This window comes from Urtica dioica, chromosome 1 (genome assembly GCF_054948205.1).
Source record: "Urtica dioica subsp. dioica isolate 48M chromosome 1, U.dioica_male_clone48M_v1_H2, whole genome shotgun sequence".
Classification (NCBI taxonomy): domain Eukaryota; kingdom Viridiplantae; phylum Streptophyta; class Magnoliopsida; order Rosales; family Urticaceae; genus Urtica; species Urtica dioica.
In genome coordinates, this window is record NC_142756.1 from 19,286,851 (window position 1) to 19,310,289 (window position 23,439).

At 38.3% G+C, this 23,439-nt stretch overlaps 2 protein-coding genes across 4 annotated transcripts; one reads left to right on the forward strand and one right to left on the reverse strand.

The window, feature by feature from the left end:
• Positions 1–717: 717 nt before the first annotated feature.
• VPS11 (vacuolar protein sorting 11) lies at positions 718–6,320 on the forward strand. The gene is made up of 5 exons (XM_089615037.1): positions 718–986; positions 1,881–2,054; positions 2,145–2,468; positions 2,949–4,676; positions 5,517–6,320. The coding sequence occupies exons 1-5, from the start codon at positions 765–767 to the stop codon at positions 5,895–5,897; spliced, it is 2,829 nt and encodes a 942-aa protein (XP_089471163.1). The 5' UTR covers positions 718–764; the 3' UTR covers positions 5,898–6,320.
• A 1,853-nt stretch (positions 6,321–8,173) lies between these two features.
• Positions 8,174–10,434, reverse strand: LOC149407704 (Sterile alpha motif (SAM) domain-containing protein). 3 transcript variants are annotated; one of them, XM_089615056.1, is made up of 4 exons: positions 10,289–10,434; positions 9,875–9,932; positions 9,267–9,459; positions 8,174–8,669 (listed from the first exon to the last, which is right to left on the reverse strand). In XM_089615056.1, exons 2-4 carry the CDS (start codon positions 9,926–9,928, stop codon positions 8,539–8,541), a joined length of 378 nt encoding a protein of 125 aa, XP_089471182.1. In that variant the 5' UTR covers positions 9,929–9,932; positions 10,289–10,434; the 3' UTR covers positions 8,174–8,538. The 3 variants fall into 3 exon arrangements, with proteins under 3 accessions (XP_089471182.1, XP_089471174.1, XP_089471190.1); XM_089615048.1 differs by having other exon boundaries at positions 9,875–9,965; positions 10,289–10,410; XM_089615064.1 differs by lacking the exon at positions 10,289–10,434 and adding an exon at positions 10,013–10,272.
• Between the last annotated feature and the right edge of the window lie 13,005 nt (positions 10,435–23,439).

The window sequence follows — 23,439 nt, forward strand, 5'->3', positions numbered from 1 at the left end:
TTTATATTGTACATTGTATTGTATAATACACATAATTTTTGTTTAATTGAAGTACACACGCTTTCAGAGTGAAAGTACACTATATTATACACTTTTTTTTTTTACAATTACATTACACTAAACTAAAAAGTAAAAACACTATATTATTCATTATAATTTTAATTGAACATATATATTTAATAGAAGCATATGAGTACTTTATTTTGTAAATTTATTTATATGAAGTTATGAACATACATTTAAAAACACACGTATATATATTAACTATATTATAAATTATTTATTTGTTCACTGGATACTCTATCGATAAGTTTGGTATTGTCAGTGAATCACACCGATAACGATAAATTCATCGGTACAATTTACTCTTACTTTCATTAGATACATCGATAAACCAATAGTATCTCATAATAACTCAGCAAAATTTGAGTCACAGTACGAAATCGATAATGGTATTTGAATCTGGTAGACATGGCTTCCGAGTTCTAAGGTATTTCTCCTATTTTTTTTTTTATATTAAAACAAAAGTATATTCAATTTTAGAAAAGAACAAAACAAAAAAAGAGGGTAGAGTAGGAAAAACATGGATACATTTAGGAACAAAACCCATTCCACTAATACTGATTACCCAACCGACCCGGCCCGACCCGAACCCGAACAGAGGGAGAGGGTCCGATCTGATCATCGCTTTCGTTTTTTTCTTTCCTTCATCGATTTTGTTTTTTTATTTGCGTTCGGAACTAACCAGAAATATCCCATCGGCGATGTACCAATGGAGGAAGTTCGAGTTCTTCGAGGAGAAACCGTCGGGAAAAAGCATGATCCCCGATGAAGTGGAGGGGACGATCACCTGCTGCTCCAGCGGCAGAGGGAAGCTCGCCGTCGGGTCCGGCGATGGCGTCGTCTCTCTCCTCGACAGAGGCCTCAACTTCAACTACTCCTTCCCCGCCCACTCCTCCTCCGTACTCTTCCTTCAGCACCTCAAGGTTCGTCTACCATTTCTGCTTTGGTTCCTTGAGGAAATCACAACTCGTTTCGCTTCGTGAAATCGTATCGACGATACTGTGCTTTTATAGGTTTTGGAATGAGTGTGTTGAGTTTTCTGCGCTCGGATTATGTATCTTATGGAGTTATCATAAATAGTTAGCTCTGTGATGTTGATAAGATGAGAGATTCGGTGGTTCATGAAGCTCGTTCTTCGTAATTCTATTGTTTCTCGTGTTAATAAGGGCCTAATGTCTGATCTTCTGATTTTGGAATATTTAGGTATTATGGTTTGTCTGTAATGACGATCAAATGTGATATTCGGTGGTTTTCGAAGATCGTTCTTCGTAAGTCCATCATTCTCGTGTTCATGAGGACTGACGTCTGTTCTGCTGATAAAGGAGGAATTTTTAAGCTCGACTGTGTCCCTTTTTTTTAGTCGTTTTCTCGATACTGGTGCTCCGATGATGTTTGTTCAGGAGTTACTCTGTAATGTTGATCAGACGAGAGATTCGGTGGTTTCTAGAGATTGTTATTTTTAAGTCTATTGTTTATCATGTTAATGAGGGCTGACCCCAAGGGTTTGGTCTAGTGGTTGGATTTTTCGAGAACGCAACAATTGGGGCCACTGGGGTCAATAATATCAGGGCCTCGTGGATTTCGATCGGGTCTAACCCGGACACCACGGTTATAAAAAAAAATCATGTGAATGAGGGCTTAGTGTATGTTTTGTTGATGAAAAATGATTTTGTTTTTCAAGCTCGTTTTTCTCCCACTCTTGTAGTCATTCTCTAAAAAGTAGTTCATTTGTATCTGTGTCGTTAAAGAACTGTCTGTGATATTGTTAAACTCAATACTGGTTTGATTTAATTCTCGTCTTCTGTTTGTTAATTCAGCAAAGGAACTTTCTGGTTACGATCGGAGAAGATGAACAAATACCACCGCAGCAATGCGCTCTTTGTCTCAAAGTGTTCGACCTTGATAGAATGCAACCCGAGGGCTCAAGCGCAGTCAGTCCTGATTGTATTGGAACCTTGCGCATATTCACCAACCATTTCCCCGAAGCAAAGGTAGTCAAATTTGTAAAAGTCTACTCTTCATTCTTGTTTTCTTATACGACAAAGAATTTGAGTTTAATTACCGCCGTATATGGTTTGCAGATAACTTCATTTTTAGTCCTGGAAGAATCCCCTCCGATATTGTTAATCGCTATCGGCTTAGACAATGGTTGCATTTATTGTATCAAAGGCGACATTGCTAGGGAGCGTATCACCCGTTTCAAGCTCGAGGTGGAAAATTCTTCTGATAAGACCCAATCCTCCATCACGGGTTTGGGGTTTAGAGTTGATGGCCAAGCCCTTCAGCTATTTGCTGTGACCCCGGGTTCAGTTAGTTTGTTTAGCTTGCAAAGTCAACCCCCGAAGCGGCAAACCCTGGACCAGATCGGATCTGTCGTCAATAGTGTTGCGATGAGTGATCGTTTGGTATGTTTTTCTTTTGGATACCTTTCACTCATCTTACTTTAAGACTAGCTCCACTACAAAACATCAATTTTATGTATGACACCGGAAAGTGTTCAAATTGGATTAGTTTACGTTTTTGTGTGTGTGTGTGTGTGTGTGCTTAGTTTGCATTCTCTATGATCAGTTTGAGTTTTGAAAGTTGTAAAAGCAAACATTTCATTTAATGTGGTTGGAAAGGGCAGGTATTTTCATAGCTAATTTAAAAAGTAACCATTTCCATTATAACCAACTGGAGTCAAATTTTGCATATGATAATAATTTTAAGGAAATTTACCACACAGTGCGACTTATAGAGCAATATTCGTGAAAGAAATGAAATTCCGTTGGGACTTCTTTTTTTCCTCCCGTATCAGTTTTCCATAACACTTATTATACTATTGCATTATGGATGTTCATAAGAATATTGAGAACTAACTTTGTGTTTCTTTTATATATGATCAGGAGATGATAGTTGGGCGTCCCGAGGCTGTATACTTTTATGAAGTCGATGGTCGTGGCCCTTGTTGGGCTTTTGAAGGAGAGAAGAAATTCCTAGGATGGTTCCGCGGATACCTTTTGTGTGTCATTGCAGATCAAAGAAATGGCAAGAACACATTCAATGTTTATGACCTCAAAAATCGGTTAATTGCTCATAGTATTGTGGTCAATGAAGTTTCGCACATGCTTTGCGAATGGGGAAACATAGTACTCGTAATGAAAGATAGGTCTGTTCTCTGCATTGGGGAAAAGGACATGGAAAGCAAGTTAGACATGCTTTTTAAGAAGAACCTCTACACTGTGGCTATCAACCTCGTACAGAGCCAACAAGCTGACGCTGCTGCAACTGCTGAGGTACTAAGAAAGTACGGCGATCACTTGTACAGCAAACAGGATTACGATGAGGCCATGGCTCAATATATCCACACCATTGGTCACCTCGAACCTTCTTATGTGATACAGAAGTTCCTAGACGCTCAGAGAATACACAACCTTACAAATTACTTGGAGAACTTGCATGAGAAAGGGCTGGCTTCAAAGGACCACACCACGCTGCTTCTGAACTGCTACACCAAATTGAAAGACGTTGACAAGCTAAACATCTTCATAAAAAGCGAAGACGAGCACAAGTTTGATGTGGAAACAGCGATCCGGGTCTGCCGTGCTGCCAATTACCACGAGCATGCGATGTATGTTGCTAAGAAGGCTGGGAGGCACGAGCTGTACTTGAAGATATTACTCGAAGACCTTTGCCGGTACGATGAGGCTTTGCTTTATATCTCAAGCCTTGAAGCGAGTCAAGCAGGGGTAACGGTTAAGGAGTACGGTAAGATCCTAATAGAGCACAAACCGGGAGAGACGATTGAGATTTTGATGCGGCTTTGCACGGAGGACAGTGAAGCAGCCAAAGAAAGTGCCTCAGATTTGTCTTACTTATCTATGTTGCCATCCCCTGTTGATTTTCTCAACATTTTTATACATCACCCAGAGTCCCTAATGGACTTTCTCGAAAAGTACACCGACAAGGTGAAAGACTCTCCTGCACAAGTTGAAATTCACAACACGCTCTTGGAGCTGTACTTGTCCAACGATTTGAACTTCCCATCAATATCTCAAGCTAGCAACGGTGTTGCCTCAAATCTTAGGGTAAGAGCCGCGTCCAACGGTAAAGTAGCTTCTGATGACAAGGATAAAGGTAGATTAGAAAGACAAAAGAAGGGGCTGCAATTGTTGAAGACTGCATGGCCATCGGATCTCGAACAGCCTCTTTACGAAGTTGATCTCGTGATAATTCTATGTGAAATGAATTCGTTCAAGGAAGGACTTCTGTATTTATACGAGAAAATGAAACTGTACAAAGAGGTGATCGCTTGTTATATGCAGACCCATGACCATGAAGGACTGATTGCATGCTGTAAGAGGCTTGGGGATTCAGGCAAGGGAGGAGACCCATCTCTGTGGTCCGACCTGCTGAAATATTTCGGTGAACTCGGAGAAGATTGCTCTAGAGAAGTGAAGGAAGTCCTAACTTACATAGAAAGGGACGATATCTTGCCTCCCATCATCGTTCTCCAAACTCTGTCCAAAAATCCGTGTCTGACAATCTCAGTCATTAAGGATTACATTGCTCGGAAACTTGAACAAGAGTCGAAGTTGATTGATGAGGACCGGCGAGCTATCGAAAAGTACCAGGTCCGTTTTTAGTTGCTCATCTCTTGTGGTAGTTTCTTTAATTTATTAGTATTACTCAAATATATCCTTCTTCCTCCGGATAGTGTTAGTTGCTATTTCTGCGTGCTATTAAAGGTCAGTAGACGAACAGAGGCCATAATCAAATAGTTTGTAATTACTTTTGAAACATACTAACAGAACTGAACTGGAAGTTGGAAAATCATCAGTATGCAAGTTTTATGAGCATGAAATTCTCAATTCTTGCAACGAAAGCGGATAATTTATGGAGTTATCGAAATTTAGCGATGGACTCGACAGTTTTTGTGGTAACCTTTAAAGGTCAGTTGACGAACAGTGGCCATAATCAAATAGATTGAAATCAGTGCTGAAACATACTTATAGAAGTGAAATAGAAGTCGGAAAATTACCAGAACACAAATTGTATAAGTATGAAATGCTTGATTCTTGCTATGAAACGTGAATAATTATGGAGCTAGCAAAATGTTATAGTGGGCTTGAAAGGTTCTGAGCTGGCATAACCAAGTTGAAAATAAATAACGTTTATTTCAATTGATTGGACCATATATGTATGGCTGATTTTTTTCCCTCGTCTATCTTTAGATTATGCTTGATTATAATGCTCTTTATCTTAGCCCCGTGTAAGTAGCCCGTTCATGCTAATAATTAAATAAAAATAAGCGCAAGTTATAAGCTAATCGGATAAATAACTGCTAGTACCAAGTTAACTGGTGTTTTTTCTTTCTAGATTAGATCCATGGTATCTGTACAAATATATATATCTTCTACTACATCTGGTAGAGAAATAATATGATTTCTAAACTGGTTCATGAATCGGTGTAGGACGATACAACGACCATGAGAAAAGAAATCCAAGATCTGAGGACAAACGCAAGAATCTTTCAGCTGAGTAAGTGCACGGCATGTACTTTCACCCTCGACCTCCCCGCCGTTCACTTCATGTGTATGCATTCCTTCCATCAGCGCTGCCTCGGCGACAACGAAAAAGAATGCCCCGAATGCGCACCCGAGTACAGAGCCGTTCTAGACATGAAAAGAAACCTCGAAATGAACTCGAAAGACCAAGACCGGTTCTTCCAGCAAGTCAAGAGTTCTAAAAACGGATTCTCCGTCATCGCCGAGTACTTTGGGAAGGGAATCATTAGCAAGACCAATAGTGCTTCTCAGCAGCCAGGTAGTACTTCCTCCACTAGTGCTTTCTAAAACTTGTGTGTTGATTGTATGGCTTAAAGCATTGTTCTTGCCCTTATTTGCACAATCAGTCCCTAATGATTTTGAGATTATGAGATTTGTGGTGGAATGTGTTTACAATAAATTTATCTTCCCACTCGGCTTTCCCTTAGTTTGAGGCATTTGGGGATTGATAGTTTGTGAGGTTGCATGATTTGTGGTTGACAATAGTATGAAGAGTTTGGTATTTTCAATTTAGCGGGTGTAAATTTTTTATTTATTTGTTTATTTCCTGAGTGTGCTGTTACCGGGATTTATAATTCATTTTCTTGCCTTTCGTATTCGAGATGAAACATTTTCAGTTCAAGCTTGGAACAGTCTTGTAACACGATTGAACTGAATATGAGAATAACGTTTGGTACAACTAAATAAAATTATGGTGTTGCTATAGTGTAACCTCTTGTTTGTTTCTTATTGACGACTTCGAACTGAGCACAGTGAGTGCTTAAAAGCCCCTTCTTTTTTGGCATTGCTTTCAGAGCTGTTTTGGATTCGTCTTTGACATGTTTGGGATTTTATGATTTTTATCAAATCCATTCCTCTATTCAGGCCTAGGTGGTTCTTTAAAATTCTATCTGAAACACCATGAGAGACATTTGATGTCTGAGACAGTGCATAATCATTCTTTTCAAGTACAAATCCTCTTGTGCACATGAATAGATAAATTTGTGAAGAAATCTCTTACAGTTGTTTGATTGAAACTCTCTGGCCGACACTGGTAGGTAAAGTTTTATACTTTTTGAAAGATCTTTGTTGGACTCTTTCTAAAGTGAACCTACCACTTTGATTTTATTTACTCATTTGGCTAAACCTACTCATTCAAACGTATTCATTGTCTTCATGTTTGTGTGGGAATCTATACGTCATGAATCAACCTCCAGCTAGATGCTTTCTATAACCCAATTATTGATTACCCTAATACTCATGCTTTAAACCCATTTATGTATAACCATATTATAGAAATATCTATGTGATAATATCTATTTTACTTGGTTTTTCAAGAGTCGTTTTTTTTTTTGCGGTTCCAATCCAACTTTTTAAATTGCTTACTTGTCAGTCAAGTCTTATACTAACCACTCTTGTTCTTGAGATGGTTAGAAAGACTCGGACGTTTTTATGCTTTAGTCATTATCACATTCTTAATCACTAAAGGACGTATGTCCCTTCTCTTTTTCCTCTCAAAGAAATAGGGTCGACTTAAAAAATTCCAACTTTGTGATCAACAAATTCAATGCGTCACAGGTTAAAGACGCATTGAAAGCCTAAGTACCACCAAGGCAACAACTTACATTACGTGCCCAGAGGGAAAATATAAAGACGCCAAACCAATAGATTAAGTACTTTCGATAATAATTATAATAAAAAAAAATAGAATTAAGTACTATCAGTATCTTATCACTACTCATTTTTTTTTCCTTTTCCTATACTTGGATAACAAAATCTCCTACATATGTCTCTTGAGACGGCTTTTATGAAAGAGAGGGTCTAAATCTCACCAATTGGGTAAAAGTGTTTCCTGTTAAAGCTAAAATATTTTGTTATTATAATTTGCACCTAATATAATTTGATGCTTGGGGTTGCACTAAAAGAAATGTAAGAATGAAAAATAAAAATCACTGTCCCGCGAGGAAACAAATGCTCCACCCCTCCAACGGTTTCCAAATAATAATATAATAAATAAAATAAGAAAAAATAAAAAGTTTTGAAGTGCATGAATGAATTGAACCATTTTTCTTTTCATTCACCAAAGCCAAGTACTCGCAGCTAAATCCATAAAGCACAGGTCCTAATTTATCTCTCTGTGCGAGAGAGAGAGAGAGAGAGAGAGAGAGAGAGAGAGAGAGAGATACAAACATAAATCTCTCAACATCCACTTTATATTTAACCAATCATCTCTCTCTTGACCATGTGGCACTGTCTAATTAACCATAAAACTTATCAAAACTGAATGTGGGTGTGGTTTCTAATGTTGACACCTTACAAGGGTTACTATACATGTGCATGTGTGTTGACATCCTCTTTAATAATAATAATAATATTATTATAATAATAATAATAATAATAATAATGTATGTGTCCAAATAGTACTGTTTTTCTATTTTAAAGGAGAAACTTCATCACCTGGTTACTTGTGAAAGTGACGCAAAAACAATTTTTTTTTTTTGCTTTGAGGTGGGTGAATAGGCTTACCACAAGTAAAACACGTGGCTTCATCAATGTGACCTAGAAAATCTTAGCAAAACAAAAAATAGAAAAGGAAATGCCTATGAAGAAATTTGAGGTTATAACCAAACAGGTTCAGGGAAACTGGCAATGAGAGAGAGCTTGATTGCTTCATGCCTTTACAGGTATATAACACAGCCACTGAACAACATAAACCATCAAGATAATAAATGCATAAACAAGGAGCTTGAAAATACAAAAAACATCAATGTTCTCCAAAGAAGAACAAAACAAAATACCTTGAGGAGAATCAAGAAAGAAAGAAAGAGAAAAAAAAAAAAAAAAAGTTGTTTCCTATTTTCTGTTCTCTAAGTAAAAAAAAAAAGGAGTAAAATTTATAAATACATGCTTATAAGATGAAGAAGATCTTTGTTTCTTTTTATCCTTTTGCTTAGGGTTCCAAATTCAAGGAAACGACCCGCGATTGTCGGTTACGCTTCGCCGCCTTGACGAACACTACCGAGAGGCAAGCCGGGGCCCACCACGGCCTTCGCACCTTTTGCTCGCCCTTTAAACACGCCACTGAAAATATACACGAAACACCCTTCTAAAACACCACTTTCAAACCTCATTAATGGCACAAACAAAGCTTGTTTTAGTAAAAATCTAGTCGGGTTCAAAACTCGTTGCAAAAATGTCAAAGCCGGGACATACATCACGAGTTTCTCTTCCTTGGAACTCGGTGAATATCTGGTCTTGTTTGATAACATTTTCGCATCTTTTTATTTTCTTTTTTTTTCACTTACAAAAACAAAATGAAGGCTGATTATGACGTTTGAAAGCACTTCCACCGTTCATTTTTGCTTAAAAAGAACAACAAACAGAAGAAAAAAAAAAACAACGTTACCAAGCAAGGTCTAGATCAAGTTTATCTTCCTTCTCGGTGAATATTTAGTCGTGTTTTGTAACATTTTCTCAATTTTTTTTTTAATACAAGAAACAAGATGGGCTGGGTATGCTCTCTGCAAGAATGACATCAAAACCAAGAACGACAAACAGAAAGCAAAAGCGTTACCAAACAAGGCCTTGGAAATATTAGGCCTTGTTTGACAACATCTTCATTGGGTCATCGAGTAATTGCTATTATCCTTAGAAACTATCAGGAGAGAGAGAGAGCACCTTTGATGCGTCTAAGTTCCTTGCAGAGGGTGATAAAGTCTCCCCATTTCATGTGACAGCGTCGAATGAAGCGAAGAATCTGTTCGGTGGTGAACATGGACATGCCTTCCAAATACTCTCCGTTCACTCCGTTCTCCTTGAATACCGCCCGGTAACCACCCAGATTTATCTCTTCCAACCATAACCCAACATCCTGTCAAACAAACATCCAACATAACTCTTATCAACCATTCAATTCTCTTAATAACAACAATCCAATTCCTTTCTTTCTTCACAAAACCCTTTCAATCTCTTCTCTTGTGCAGAGAGTGACAGCTTTTTAATTATTAAATTAATTTCATTTTCAGAGTAGATAAGCAAAAAAAAAAAAAAAAAAAAAAAAAAAAAAGGAATCTGAAAACCCATCATCATCATATTCATACTTTATTTTCTACTGAACTGTGTCAATAAATACCAAATTAAAATAAAATAATAAACCGATGATAGGAAGGAAGCTATTTCCCTAGCTTCTACACATTAAATCAAATAAACAAATGAAAACCCATTAAACGAAATCAAGATCCGAACTTTATATTTAATGCATAAGAAAAGGATGGTAAATTATTTACCTCAACAGTCCAGATGAAGAAATCAAGAGGCTCGGGAGGTATTTCTTTGCTCATCTCCCTGATAAGTCGAACCCCCAAATTAATACCCATCCTTTTATTTATAACAAATAAAAAAAATTACAAATTTCAGAGACCCACCTAAAAATTCCAACCAGAAACTCCGCTATTCAGCGCTATAGAATTATGATAAATAATATATATAATTCAATATATAAATATGAACTAGGAAGCCCAGATGAAGGGGAAAAAATGTTGAAATGGCTTTTCCTTTTTTCTTTCTCCAAACACTTTCTAATGAAGAGATCCCGAGATTCTCTCTCTTTAGTCTCAATTTTGAGCAGAGAATTAAACGGAAAATCGAGTAAAATCAAGCGGGAACTTGAAGAGAAGTGATTGAAGAAGAAATCGACTTACCGTGGCGATGAAATTAAAGAATAGATTCTCTACATTTGTTTCAGAAAAGAAGGAGAGAGAGAGAGAGAGAGAGAGAGAGAGAGAGAGAGAGAAGCTCTGTGAACTAAAAATTAGCCTTTTTGCCTCTGAATTTGACCTCAATTTTTGGATTTATTCTTCGAAATTTTACAACTTTATTTTGTTAAATTTAAGGTAAAATAAAAATAAAAACCAAAACTTAATGATGAGATGGTTGACTAACCCACTCTGTGAAGAGGCAGCATAAATAAAAAGAAGTTTGTTATGTAGTAAATGAACCGCTTTAATTTTCGTTCCACAATTTTCATGCAATTTAAGTACTAACAACAATACGCATTCGTGTCATAAATGCTTCGACTGTATTTGTAATTTTTTAACGAAATTTATTTTATGATATAAGATTTTAACAGTTTAAACGCCAAAGAAATAACTAGCCTTATTGATGTTTTTAAGAAGTTTAATTTAATTGTAAGTGTTTGCTTTTTTTGTCTATTGCTCAAAAGAGTTTTATTCAAAGTTTAATTAATGAATTTTAAAATGTAAAACAGTTCACTGCTGAATATTGTTTCCTTTTTTGCTAAAAACAAATTAATATATTGTTTCCACTCAGAAATGTAAATATATATCTTGCAACTGCACTTATCTTTACTATATTTGCTGTTTTTCCTCTTCCGAGTGACAACAGACGTCAAAGCTATACTTCGCATGTTATATTTATATGAACTTAAAAATAAATAAATAAAAAATTGTTTGCTTACAACAATGATTAGCGTTTAGAAAAGCAGTCGTTCAGAATTTTAATTATTTGTTTAAGTGAGAGAAAGGGTTCTGAATTAAACTATGACACCTTTCCGGAAGTAATTAAATAAATTAGATTAGTCACATAATAGACGCGCAATGATGTACGGAATTACGTCCAAACCCAAAGTATGCAAAACAAAATACGTTTCTATTCTATTCCCTAGAAAGGGGGAAGAAAAAGCACACATCATCGCATCGCATGCATGACTTGTGCTTAAATAAGTATCAGATTTGAATATACTTTGATACGATATTATTATGTTAATGAGACTAATAATCTTTTTCTTTCTTTCTTGAACCGTCGTTTGCTTCGCAAAGAAATTTCACCGGATCCGAATCATACGATGAACAAAAACGAAGAGCACCGCTTTGAGTTTACTAATACACTTCGGTCCGTTCTAGACCTTCAAAACTGTCCGAAAAAATATTATTATTTGACAATAATTTTTTTTTCTTTTATTGTTCATTCAAAAACAAAATAATGTGCTACGAGAGAATGTTTGTAGGGAATAGTTTCACATGGAACAAACACTAAAGATCTGAGCTTCTTATATATGTTATAGTTAATAATCCTTGTTAAATGCTATGGGGCTTAGAGAGAATCACTTGTCACTTTCTCGCACGCGTTGTTTGCGTAAGCGAGCAAGCACGACCCCGGCATCGTCATCATTGTCGGGCTCGGCCGTAGAGGCTCGAGCCTAGAGGCTTTAGTGGCTCTTTGTAGGCGGCCGTGCATTTGAGATTATAACTGTCGTTCAAACGAACATGTACAACTGTTTGTCGTTACCTTTCGCGAACAGGTACGAATTCTTATATAAACCACGCCAGGTTTATGGAATTAGTCACTTCGATTTTTGAACCTTCATCTCTCTCTCTCTTTCTTTCTCCCTCTATCTCTCTCTCCCTCTCTCTCTCTCTCTCTAAATACGTTCTCCAAAAATCGTTCTTGCCTACATTTGAATTTCACTGCGTTGTGGATAGTCCGAATTCAGGCTTGCCGTATCTTGTGGTATTCTTGTCTGTGACCTTCAAGATATTTTTGAGGTGGATACTATAAGAAAATCACATCTCATACGTGATTCAAGCCCAAACGTCTTCAACTTCGAAGAATTTCACAACAATCTTATAGTAGCTTCTGCGATGGCGACCGAGGCATCAGTTTCAAGCCTGAAAGTGATGAACTAGTACTTCGTCAAGTTGGAGCGCTTCGATGGAACCAACTTCACCCGCTGGCAAGACAAGATGTGGTTCTTCCTCACTGCCATAAAGATCTTCTACATGTTGGACCCGACATTGGAGCCCATCCTAGAGCCGAATGGACAAGGATTATGAAGAACTCAATGCGGATCGGAAGAAGCGTCAAGAGGATGAGGTGCTGTGTCATGACCACATCATGAACACCCTCTCCGATCGCCTCTGTGATCTCTACCCCAGTAGTTTATCTGCGACAGAGATTTGGAAGGCTCTCGAGTACAAGTTTAAAGCAAAGGAAGAAGGTACAAAAAAGTTCATTATCTCAAGTTATTTCGATTTCAAGATGTTTGATAATAAGTCTATTCTTGCTGAGCATGAATTGCAAGTTATTGTCAACAAATTGAGGGTCGTGAAGATAGATTTTTCGGAGACTTTCCAAGTTGGCACAATTATTGCAAAATTGCCCAATTCGTGGAAAGGTTTTCGGAAGAAACTTCTTCACAACATCGAGTACTTCTCTTTGGAGCCAATCTAGACACATCTTCTAATCGAGGAGGAATCAAGGATGAAAGAGAAAACAACGGATGTCGGAACTTCCAAGGCCAACGCGGTGAGCGCGAAAGGCAAAATGAAGTGGGATGACAAAGGAAGTTCTTCGGATTCCAAAAAGGACTCGAAAAAATTCAAGCATTCTGAGAAGTCCACATCCGGCAACAAGTCCACATCCAAGTGGACCAAAGGGAGATGCTACGTGTGTGGAAAACCCAATTATTATGCTCGAGATTGTCGATACTGCAAGATGGTTGAGAAAGAAGTCGACACCGCTATGGCTAATGGAGATATAGTCGTTACAGTGAGTGAACTCATGGCGGTCAAGGGCAAAGCTCAAGGGTGGTGGTATGACATATGCGCTACCGTTCGCGTTACCTATGATAGGGCTGCCTTCAACACCTATTCTGAAGTCAACGGAGGACAAGAAGTTCAGATGGGAAACAAGCATCACTCTAAGGTCGTTGGCATCAGAAATGTCGAAGAAAGTCACTTTAACCAATGTTCTACATGTCCTAAAAATGAGTATGAACCTTGTTAGTGGTGATCTCTTACGCAAACTAAGGATCAAATTTGTGTATGAATCGGGCAAGCTTATCTTGACATGTAATGGTGTATTTGTTGGCACGGGCTACTACAGTGAAGGAATGGTCAAGCTTTGTATCATTGAAAATGTTATTAATGAAACTTTCCCTTCTGCTCATATGCTTGATCTTGTTTCTTTATGGCATAATAGACTAGCACATATTGGAATTAGCACTATGAAAAGATTAATTAAATGTGGTTTAATTTCATACAAATTTGGTATGTTTGATAAATGTGAAATTTGTGTGAAATCTAAAATGATTAAAAGAAAACTTTTTTTATATTGTAGAGAGAAATTCTAAGTTGCTAGATCTTATACACTCGGACATATCTGAATATAATGGAGTGTTAACCCTTGGGGGAAATAGGTACTTTATTACTTTTATTGTTGATTTCTCTAGATTTACATATGTTTATTTGTTGAAACATAAAGACGAAGTTTTTAATGCTTTTAAAGTGTATAAAGTAAAAGTAGAAAATCAATTAGGAATTAATATTAAAGTACTTAGGAGTGATAGGGATGGAGAATATATTTTCCTACTGATTCTAATGAGTTTTGTGAAGAAAATGGTATTGTTCATGAATATTCCGCATCACGTACACCTCAACAAAACAGTTTAGCCGAACGTAAAAATAGGACACTTCAAAATATGATCAATGATATGTTAATACATTATGAATTGTCTTTTAGTTTGTGGGTTGAAGCTTTACTTTCTGCATGTCATATTTAAAACTGAATGCATTTAAAGAAAACTCAAGTATCATCGTACGAGGTATGGAAAGGACGAAAGCCGAATATTGGGTATTTCAAAGTGTCGGGGTGCGTAGCCTACTAAAAAAACATGGATCCTTAAAGGACCAAGTTGAGTCCTCTAGGGATACAAAGTACTTTTGTTGGCTATGCTACGAATAACAAGGCATATAGACTTCGACATTTAGAGTCTAATGTCATAGTAGAATCCCGAGATGTGGAATTCTTTGAGAACCTTCGAAACAAAAGGAATCTCAAAATTCCTTGAGTGTAGAACATCAAGAGGAGAGTTCTTCTAGGGTTGTTGTAGAACAACCCAAACTTTGGATAAGGAAGAGATTCCAAAAGACTAAGGATCTAAGACCTGACGAAATAGATTATCAACTTATTTCCTTTCACCTAGTAGAGGGAAATAGAGAGAATTTTGCTCGAAAGATTCTTGTAGTTCTTCTCGTTGAAGACGTTCCTAAGCTTATAAGGAAGCTATAGCTTCTCGAGACTCTGCCTTTTCAAAGGATGCTAAGATTATTGATCAGCCCAAAGGGTCGAGACCCATTGGGTGTAAGTGGGTGTTCCGAAAGAAGTATCATGGTGATGGTATTCTTAACACTTACAAGGCTAGGTTGGTAGCTAAAGGATCTCGACAACAGGAAGGAATTGATTATTTTGACATATATGCACTAGTAGCAAAACGAAATTCTTAAATGGAGATCTCGATGAGGAGATATATGTGAAACAACCGGAAGATTTTGTGCTTCCTTGTAATGAACAAAAGATTTGCAAGCTTGTCAAATCCTTATACGGATTAAAACAAGCATCAAACAATGGCATCAAAAGTTTGACTCGATCATACTTTTGAATGGATTTGTCCCTAACGTTTGTGATAAGTGTTTGTACACAAAGGTACGTGGTAAGACTGTGATTTGTCTATGTCTCTATGTTGATGATATGTTGATTATTAGCAATGATATGAAAGGAATATTAGAAACAAAGAGATTTATATCTTCTACTTTCAAAATGAAATATCTTGGACAAGTTGATACTATTTTTGGTATCAAGGTACATAGAACCAATGGGGGTTATGAACTTAGTGTTGGAATTGAACTAGGGTTAAGAAAAGATTTAACGCTTCGAGCAAGTGGCGGAAAATAAAAATTTTCTTTTAAACAAGTAAAACAATTTTGCTAACCTAGACAAAGAGCAAGCACATGTTATTATTAAAACTATCTAAAAGCGATTATACGTTTACTAACCTTTATGAATCTTGATCGTTGAGAAGCTTGTGGAGGTTGAATCGCTCGTCTCTCCACACAGCTCGTCTTTCTTCGTTCTTCGGGAACTCGAGTAACCACGAAAGTTTCTATCACATAAATCACTCGAGGTAAGAAGGAATAAGTGTGTGGACACTTTTAAACACGACGACTCAAGAACAAGTCTTAAAGTTGAAGAGCTAAAATAAACACTAGGTCAAATGTGGACCTAGGTGCCAAAACAAAAACGAAAAGAGAGTTCTAGAAAGAGTGAGAGGGGGCAGCCACAATGTCTAGAGAGAAAGGCTCTCAATCTCTAATTTATGTGGGATGAGAAAACAATGAGAATGAGGGCCGTATTTATAGGAGATGGATTACCTTCAACAATGTAGTTTCCTCTTCTATATAATATCACATATTCATGAGCAAATATTCCCCTTATTCCCTTTAAGTCACACGGCCAAGGAGAGCTTCCAGAAGCCCTTGGATTTGTTTCCTCTTTTGTTTTGCTTCTCACTTGCCTCTTGTTGGCCGCCCACTTCATTTCCTTATAGAGGAAATTTGTTTCGTCTTTTTCTTTTGGCAAGTATCTTCATACATCAATGCACAAAATTGATCTCTCTCGTTCTTTGATTCGGACGAGCAACATGCACCTAGAAGGAGCTTCTAGATGTTTCTTTATTTGTTCATGACAACATAAGAAAAGCCCATTAAGAATTTTCAAGTAAAATTCCATGAAATGAAATTAATCCTCAAGGTCCACATATGTTGAAATGGCCGAGTGGTTTATTTGTCATCATATGACAATATCAAAAAATTTATTGACATTCATTGCGTCCTATGTCCGAAAAGACAAAAATACATTTTAGACAATTTTCGTAAAACTTGTCTCGTTCTTGTTTTGACTTAGCTTCTAGTTTACCTAATCCTACTCGATATGACTTGTGACAGTAACCTCATGGATCCAAATGAACAAAGCTTGAGCTAACACACTTGGACTCAAAAGTTCACAAAACTTTTCAAAGTTTAGCTTAATGTCAACTGACTCCATTAAAGAGTTGATAATGAGAATCTCTTGGTTCAAATGAATTTATTTTCTACTCAAGAATTTAATTTAATTATGATGAGTGGATCCACTTAATATTATCTATGTTTACCCTTCATGAATACACCAGCTAGTCGGGATTTACAAAATTACCATTTTACCATTCTAGCTGTTATTTCCTCAACTCCTTTGTCGCTTGTGAATGAGTTAGAAACAATGTATTGACGATGAGCTAACAAGTCACAATGATTCATCCAAAAGAGTCATGACTCAATTCGGACACTAACCAGTTCTTTTATTCACATTCCAAGGAACAAAGCATGATGTGATATACATTGCATTTCAGCAATCTTGTACATGAATTCAATATCTATGAGATCTTCACAAAGTTACTCATGACATCTTCATAACTTAGTACTTCACCAATAAGTCCTGTTCAGAATCACATAGTGAATCCAAACTTTGACTTTCTCAAATGAGAATACGTAAGCTATGAAATGACATGTCTCATTTCAGGATTGAGGTAAGCATGATGCAATTCATTCGTAGTGACTTCGAGACATAAGAGGTTAAATGTGTTGGAATTGATCTAGGGTTTAAGAAAAAGTTTAACGCTTCGGTAAGCGGCGGAATTTTAAAAATTTTCTTTTAACTAGTAAAACAATTTTACTAACCTAGACAAAGAGCAAGCACATGTAAATAAAAACTAATATGAGCATTAAAGATTACTAACCTTTTTAGAAGCTAACGTTGAAAAGCTTTTGGAAAAAGGCTGCAACGTTCGTCTCCCCTCGCAGCACGTCTCTCTTCCTTCCTCGGCAACTGGAGCAACCACGAAAGTTTCTATCACTAAATTACTCGAGAGAAAAAGGAATTAGTGTGTGGGAACTTTTAAACACTACGACTTAAGAACAAGTCTTGAAGTCGAAGAGCTAAAACACTAGGTCAAATGAGGACCTAGGTGCCAAAACCAAAAACGAAATTGAATAGAGAGAGAAAGAGAGAGAGAGAGAGAGAGAGAGAGAGAGAGAGAGAGAGAGAGAGAGAGAGGAGTCGGCCAAGCTAGAGAGAGAAGCTCTCAAATCTCTAAAACTTGGATGAATGAAATGAGAAGAATAATGCCTCTATTTATAGGGGAGAGATTACCTTCAATAAGGTAGTTTCCTCTTCTATAGAATATCACATATTCATGAGCCAAATTTGCCAATTAGCCCATAGAGTCACACGGCCAAGGAGCTTCTAGAAAGCCCTTGGATTTGTTTCCTTTTATGTTTTCTTCTCCTTTGACTTGTCTTGGCCGAATTTACCTTATGCCATGCATAGGAAATTTGTTTCCTCTTTTTCTTTTGGCAAGTATCTTGATACATTTATGCACACAATATTCTCTCTTTCTCTTGGGTAGTGGGCGCCTAAACCATCTAGAAAAGGCTTCCAGAAGCTTTTCCATTTGTTCATGACAACATGAAAAAGGCCCATTAAGAATTTTCAATAAAATTCTTATGAAATGAAATTAATCCACAAGGCCCAATAAATCTAATTTTGGCCGAGTGATACATGTCATCAAATGACCATGTCATAAAATTTATTGACATTCATTTCATCCTATGTCTCAAAAGACAAAAATACCCTTTTGACAATTTTCGTAAAACTTGTCTCGTTCTTGTTTTGACTTAGCTTCTAGTTTAACTATTCCTACTCGATGTGATTCGTGACAGTGACCTCATGGATCCAAATGAACAAAGCTTGAGCTAAACACTTGGACTCAAAAATTCACAAACCTTTTCCAAGTTTAGCTTAATGTCAACTGACTCCACTAAATAGTTGACACTAAATATTACGGATCGCGTCCAAAAACAACTCCGATCGTGGAGAGCTAAGGTCTTCTCGGCGGGAGGGCGGGAGGTTCTCATTAAAGCGGTAGTACAAGCGATACCGGCTTACTCCATGAGCCTCTTCAAGATCCCGGTCACCATTATTAGCGAACTACATCGGCTCATTGCGCGGTTTTGGTGGGGTGGTGCGGAGGATAGGCGAAAGATTCATTGGAAAAGGTGGGAGCTTCTTGCACGGCCTAAAAATGAAGGGGGACTCGGGTTCAAGGATCTAGGCGACTTCAACCGGTCGCTTGTTGGTCGTCAGGTTTGGCGTATCATTCGTTTCCCGGATTGCTTGATGTCTAGGGTCCTCAAAGCCAAATACTTTCCGAATTCCTCGGTGCTTGAGCTTCGGAGTAAAGGTCACTTCTCTCATCTTGGGAAAAGTCTTTGTTGGGCCTTGGAGTTACTTCGGAAAGGTTTGAGATGGCGGGTAGGTGAAGGAAATTTGAGAGCTTTCGGCACGCCGTGGATCCCGAGAGCCGGGGCTTTCTCTCTCACTTCCCCCGAGCCGGACGATTACTACCCGTGGCGGGTAGCGGATTTTATGTCCCCAGAGGGATGGAACCATGAGTTGTTGGAGTCGGTCCTCTCTCCCTATGACGCCGAGGCGGTTTGTCGCATTCCTGTTAGCATCGAGGGTGGGGTGGATAGATTGGTATGGCATTTTGAGGATAACGGTCTTTATACGGTCCGATCCGGGTACCGTTTGGCACGTTCGGAAGCCATAGGAGGCCCTTCGTGCTCGAATGGGGAGGAGGCTCGTTGGTGGACCAAATTGTGGTCGTCGTCAATCCCGCCGAAGATCAAGCACTTGGTGTGGCGGGTGTGGTTCGAGGCTATCCCAACTATGGGGAATTTGAGGAAGCGGGAGATCAAGTGCCTTCCTTTTTGTGATTTTTGTGGCGAGCTTCCGGAGAGCGCGGTGCACGCGGTGTGGGGCTGCGACCGAGCCCAAGGTATTTGGCGGGCTTCGGTGTTGGAAAGGTGGGTCGGCAAGACGGGAACTTGCTCCTTTAAGGAGATTTGTTTCCGGGCTGCGTCCTCGCTCACGAAAGAGCACTTCGAGCTGTTTTGTGGGTTGGTGTGGGCAGCGTGGTCGGACCGGAACGCTCGTACGTTTGAGCATGCTACTAAGACGCCGGAAACGTGGGTCTGTGAGGTCGCGGGATGGGTTGACAATTTCAAGACCCATTCTTTGGCGGTGGAAGGAGCTGATAAAGGCAGCGGGGCTGTAGTGACGAGCTGGTCGAGGCCCGGAAGAGGACGATTGAAGCTCAATGTGGACGCGGCGTGGTCGGCAAGGGAGGAGCTCACTTCTATCGGATGTGTGGTGCGCGACCACAACGGGGACGTGGTGGGAGTCTTGGCGAGGGGAATCCGTTGGGTCGACTCCGCGCTCTCAGCGGAATGTTTTGCGATTCGAGAGGGTCTCCGGTTTGCTAAGGAACGTGGCTGGTCCATTTCGGCAGTCGAGTCGGATTGCTTGCGTGCTTCTCAACTCGTCAACGGGAAGCACACGCTAGGCCACCAAGGGGCGATCATTGAGGATATTCTTTCGGAGCTCGAGATTGTTTCTATCCATGGTGGGCTGGTATGGGTGCCAAGGGAATGCAACGAAGCGGCTCATACGGTCGCGAAATACCGTCGAGAGTCTTTGTCTGTTGACGTTGAACTGTTGTCTTGCCCGGTGTGGCTTTTTTCTTGTATCACTAAGGACTGTGAGTCCTCTTCTTTGGCTGTAATGGGGGCCAGTAGTGCCTTGGCAGGCTGCTGAACTTCACAGCTGCCTTTCAAAAAAAAAAAAAAAAAAAAAAAAAATCTCTCGGTTCAAATGAATTTATTTTCTAGTCAAGAATTCAACCAAATTATGATGAGCGGATCCACTGAATATTATCTATGTTTACCCTTCATGAATATCATCAGCTAGTCGGGATTTACAAAATTACCATTTTACCCTTCTAGCTGTTATTTCCTCAACTCCTTTGTCGCTTGTGAATAAGTTAGAAACAATGTATTGACGGGGAGCTAACAAGTCACATTGTTTCATCCAAAAGCGTCAAGACTCAAGTTGGACACTGGCCAGTTCATTTATTCACACTCCAAGGAACAAAGCATGAGGTGATATACATTGCATTTCAGCAATCTTGTACATGAATTCCATATCTATGAGAACTTCACAAAGTTACTCATGACATCTTCACAACTTAGTACTTCACCAATAGGTCCTGTTCGGAATCACATAGTGAGTCCGAACTCTGAGTTTCTCAAATGAGAATACGTAAGCTGTGAAATGGCATGTCTCATTTCAGGATTAAGGTAAGCATGATGCAATTCATACGTAGTGACTTCGAGACATAAGAGGTTAAATGGTTTGTTCTTATCTTGTCTCTAGAAGTGCACTGGTCAATTCAGTACCTTCGGAAGATACCTAGAAGAACTATAGAGTCTCCAACTCTCAATTCCCCATAACCAGACATCATAGATTCTCCTAACAATCATACTGAGGTCAATTGTCCTTTGACCCTTAGATTGCGAATATATCGTTTTAAGCAAACTACGAAGAGTTTGTTCATGCAAATCTACATCTGTCTCTTCGTAAGTTGTTAAGTTTGTTTATGGACTAAAGACTAATGTTTTATCATAAAGCTTCAAACAGACAAGGAAGAATGAATGAACGTTTCAACTTTTTATTAATGAATAAGCAATTACAAGCAAGAGTCTTCATGAGACTTTATTACATCAAATGCACAAAATAAAGACTACAACTCTTCTTGTGGGCACCATTGACAACAAAATGGTTTGTTCTTATTCTGTCTCTAGAAGTGCACTGGTCAATTCAGTATCTTCAGAAGATACCTAGAAGAACTATAGTCTCCAATTCTCTATGCCCCATAACCAGACATCATAGATTCACCTAACAATCGTACTGAGATCAATAGTCCTTTGATCCTTAGATTGTGAATATGCAGTTTTAAGCAAAGCATGAAGAGTTTGTTCATGCAAATCTATATTTGTCTCTTCATATGTTGTTAGGTTTGTTTAAGGACTAAAGACTATAGATTATCATAAAGCTTCAAACAGACAAGGAAGAATGAATGAACGTTTCAACTTTTATTAATTATTCAGCAGTTACAAGCAAGAGTCTTCGTGAGACTATATTACATCAAATGTATATAAATAGACACTACTACTCTTCTTGTGGGTACCATTGACAACACTTAGTCAATCGCACTATGTTGAGAAAGTGATTGACAAGTTCAAACATTTAAAGTTCAATGAAGCGAACACCCCTTTTGATCCAAGTGTAAACTTGAAAAGAATGATGGAAGGGTTGTGACTCAATTGGAATACGTTAGTGTTGTTGGTTATCTTATGTACTTAATGTAATGTACTCGATCAGATATAACATTTTCTGCTAGTAAAATGAGTAGATTTACTAGCAGTCCAAGTGGCGAGCATTGGAAGGATATAGTAATAATTCTTTATTTTCTTTTGAAGATCAAGACTCTTGGCCTCCAATACGGATAGTTCTCTACCGTATTAGAAGGATATAGCGATGTGAGTTGGATATCGAGTGTCGGAGATAACAAATCTACGACAGGATGAGTGTTTACACTTGTCGGAGGTGCAATTTCTTGGAAATCCAAGAAACAAACGTATATTACTCATTCGATCATGGAATCAGAGTTTGTGGCTCTAGCTTCCGCAAGTCAAGCGGATGAGTGTTTGAGGGATCATCTATTTGAAGTACCATTGACTAAAGACAATATATCTATCGTGTCAATACATTGTGATAGTCAAATCCACTTTAGCGAGAGCATACAGTGAAGTTTATAATGGGAAGTATATACACATTAATCTAAGACATGACTATGTGAGGACATTGATCAAGGATGGTCATTTCACTCAAATATGTGTGTCCGAGCTATAATATAGCAGATCTTTTCACTAAATCTCCTGCACGAGATCTGGTGAAATCAACCTCGAGAGGTATGGGTCTTAAACTCCTTGAGTAGTGATCCGACAATGATGGAAACTTAACCTAACGCTAGGAAACGACTAACATTAAGTTCAATGGGTTAGAACAAGTCATTGATTTGGATATTCGTAACATTATATAATAATGTTGGCGGTTACTGATTGGTGCGTTTTATACACGTTAAACTCCCATTTTTCAGCTTGAACTTTACGCGTTCTCGAGTGACTTTTAGCGTGTTTAATGTGTTTATGAGTGATTTTCAGGTTTAATGGAGTATACTAAGGATGTAATCCGAGCAATTCAAGACGATTCAGACACATTTGGACAATTTAGAGCGAAACACGACATCATGTTCTGCATGATTTTGAGATTCTCTATCAAATAATATGGAATCATTATTTCTAGCATTGGATAGAGCTTCTCTCAGCTTTCTAACACATATTTATTTGCAAGAATCGGACATCAGAACTAGGAGTTATGACTGTTTCAAAAAGGGTGTGCGCTGGGAAAAAGGTAGCGCTCTGCACCATAAAAGAGGCGCGCCGCGCCAACCAAAAAATAAAAAATACGAGCACCCGAGCAGTAAGCGCGGAGTGCGAAGATGCTAAAATCGACTTGGCGCCGCGTGGTTTGAAAGGCGCGCCGCGCAGCTCCGAAAATAGCAATTTCCAACTTTATGTTTTTTTTTTATGTTTTCTCAACCGTTCAATCAAATTCAATGGTTCCAAAGGCTCCGAAAACACACCAAAATACTCTCTATTTATATTAGACTTTCAGAATTCGAAGAGGGGATTTTTATTTTAGGTTTCACAATAGTATTTGGCTAATTGAGAGAGAAGAGGCAACCGGAGAAGAAGACCACCATTCATTGCGATTGACAACCGCGAATTCACTGTTTTTCCTATTAATTTTATTCCTTGGAACTCCCTTTTATTTATGCTTTGTTTTAATTTAGTTTTCATGGTTTATATTTACTTATTTCGTGTTTTTGTTACTCTCGTCGTCATGAATTGAACCCTTTAAGGGTGATGGCCTAGCTTTGCTTGAATATGGTTGTGAATTCATCATTTATTAATTGAAGTATTTTTAATTTTCTTCTTCT

Coding starts and splice junctions, on each gene's coding strand:
- VPS11 (XM_089615037.1), top strand. CDS start 765: ATGTACCAATGGAGGAAGTTCGAGTTCTTCGAGGAGAAACCGTCGGGA. Junction 2,055..2,144: donor ACCATTTCCCCGAAGCAAAG/GTAGTCAAATTT, acceptor TATGGTTTGCAG/ATAACTTCATTTTTAGTCCT. Junction 2,469..2,948: donor TTGCGATGAGTGATCGTTTG/GTATGTTTTTCT, acceptor ATATATGATCAG/GAGATGATAGTTGGGCGTCC.
- LOC149407704 (XM_089615048.1), bottom strand. CDS start 9,964: ATGGGTATTAATTTGGGGGTTCGACTTATCAGGGAGATGAGCAAAGAA. Junction 9,460..9,874: donor TCTTCATCTGGACTGTTGAG/GTAAATAATTTA, acceptor TTTGTTTGACAG/GATGTTGGGTTATGGTTGGA. Junction 8,670..9,266: donor GGAACTTAGACGCATCAAAG/GTGCTCTCTCTC, acceptor GTATATTTTCAG/TGGCGTGTTTAAAGGGCGAG.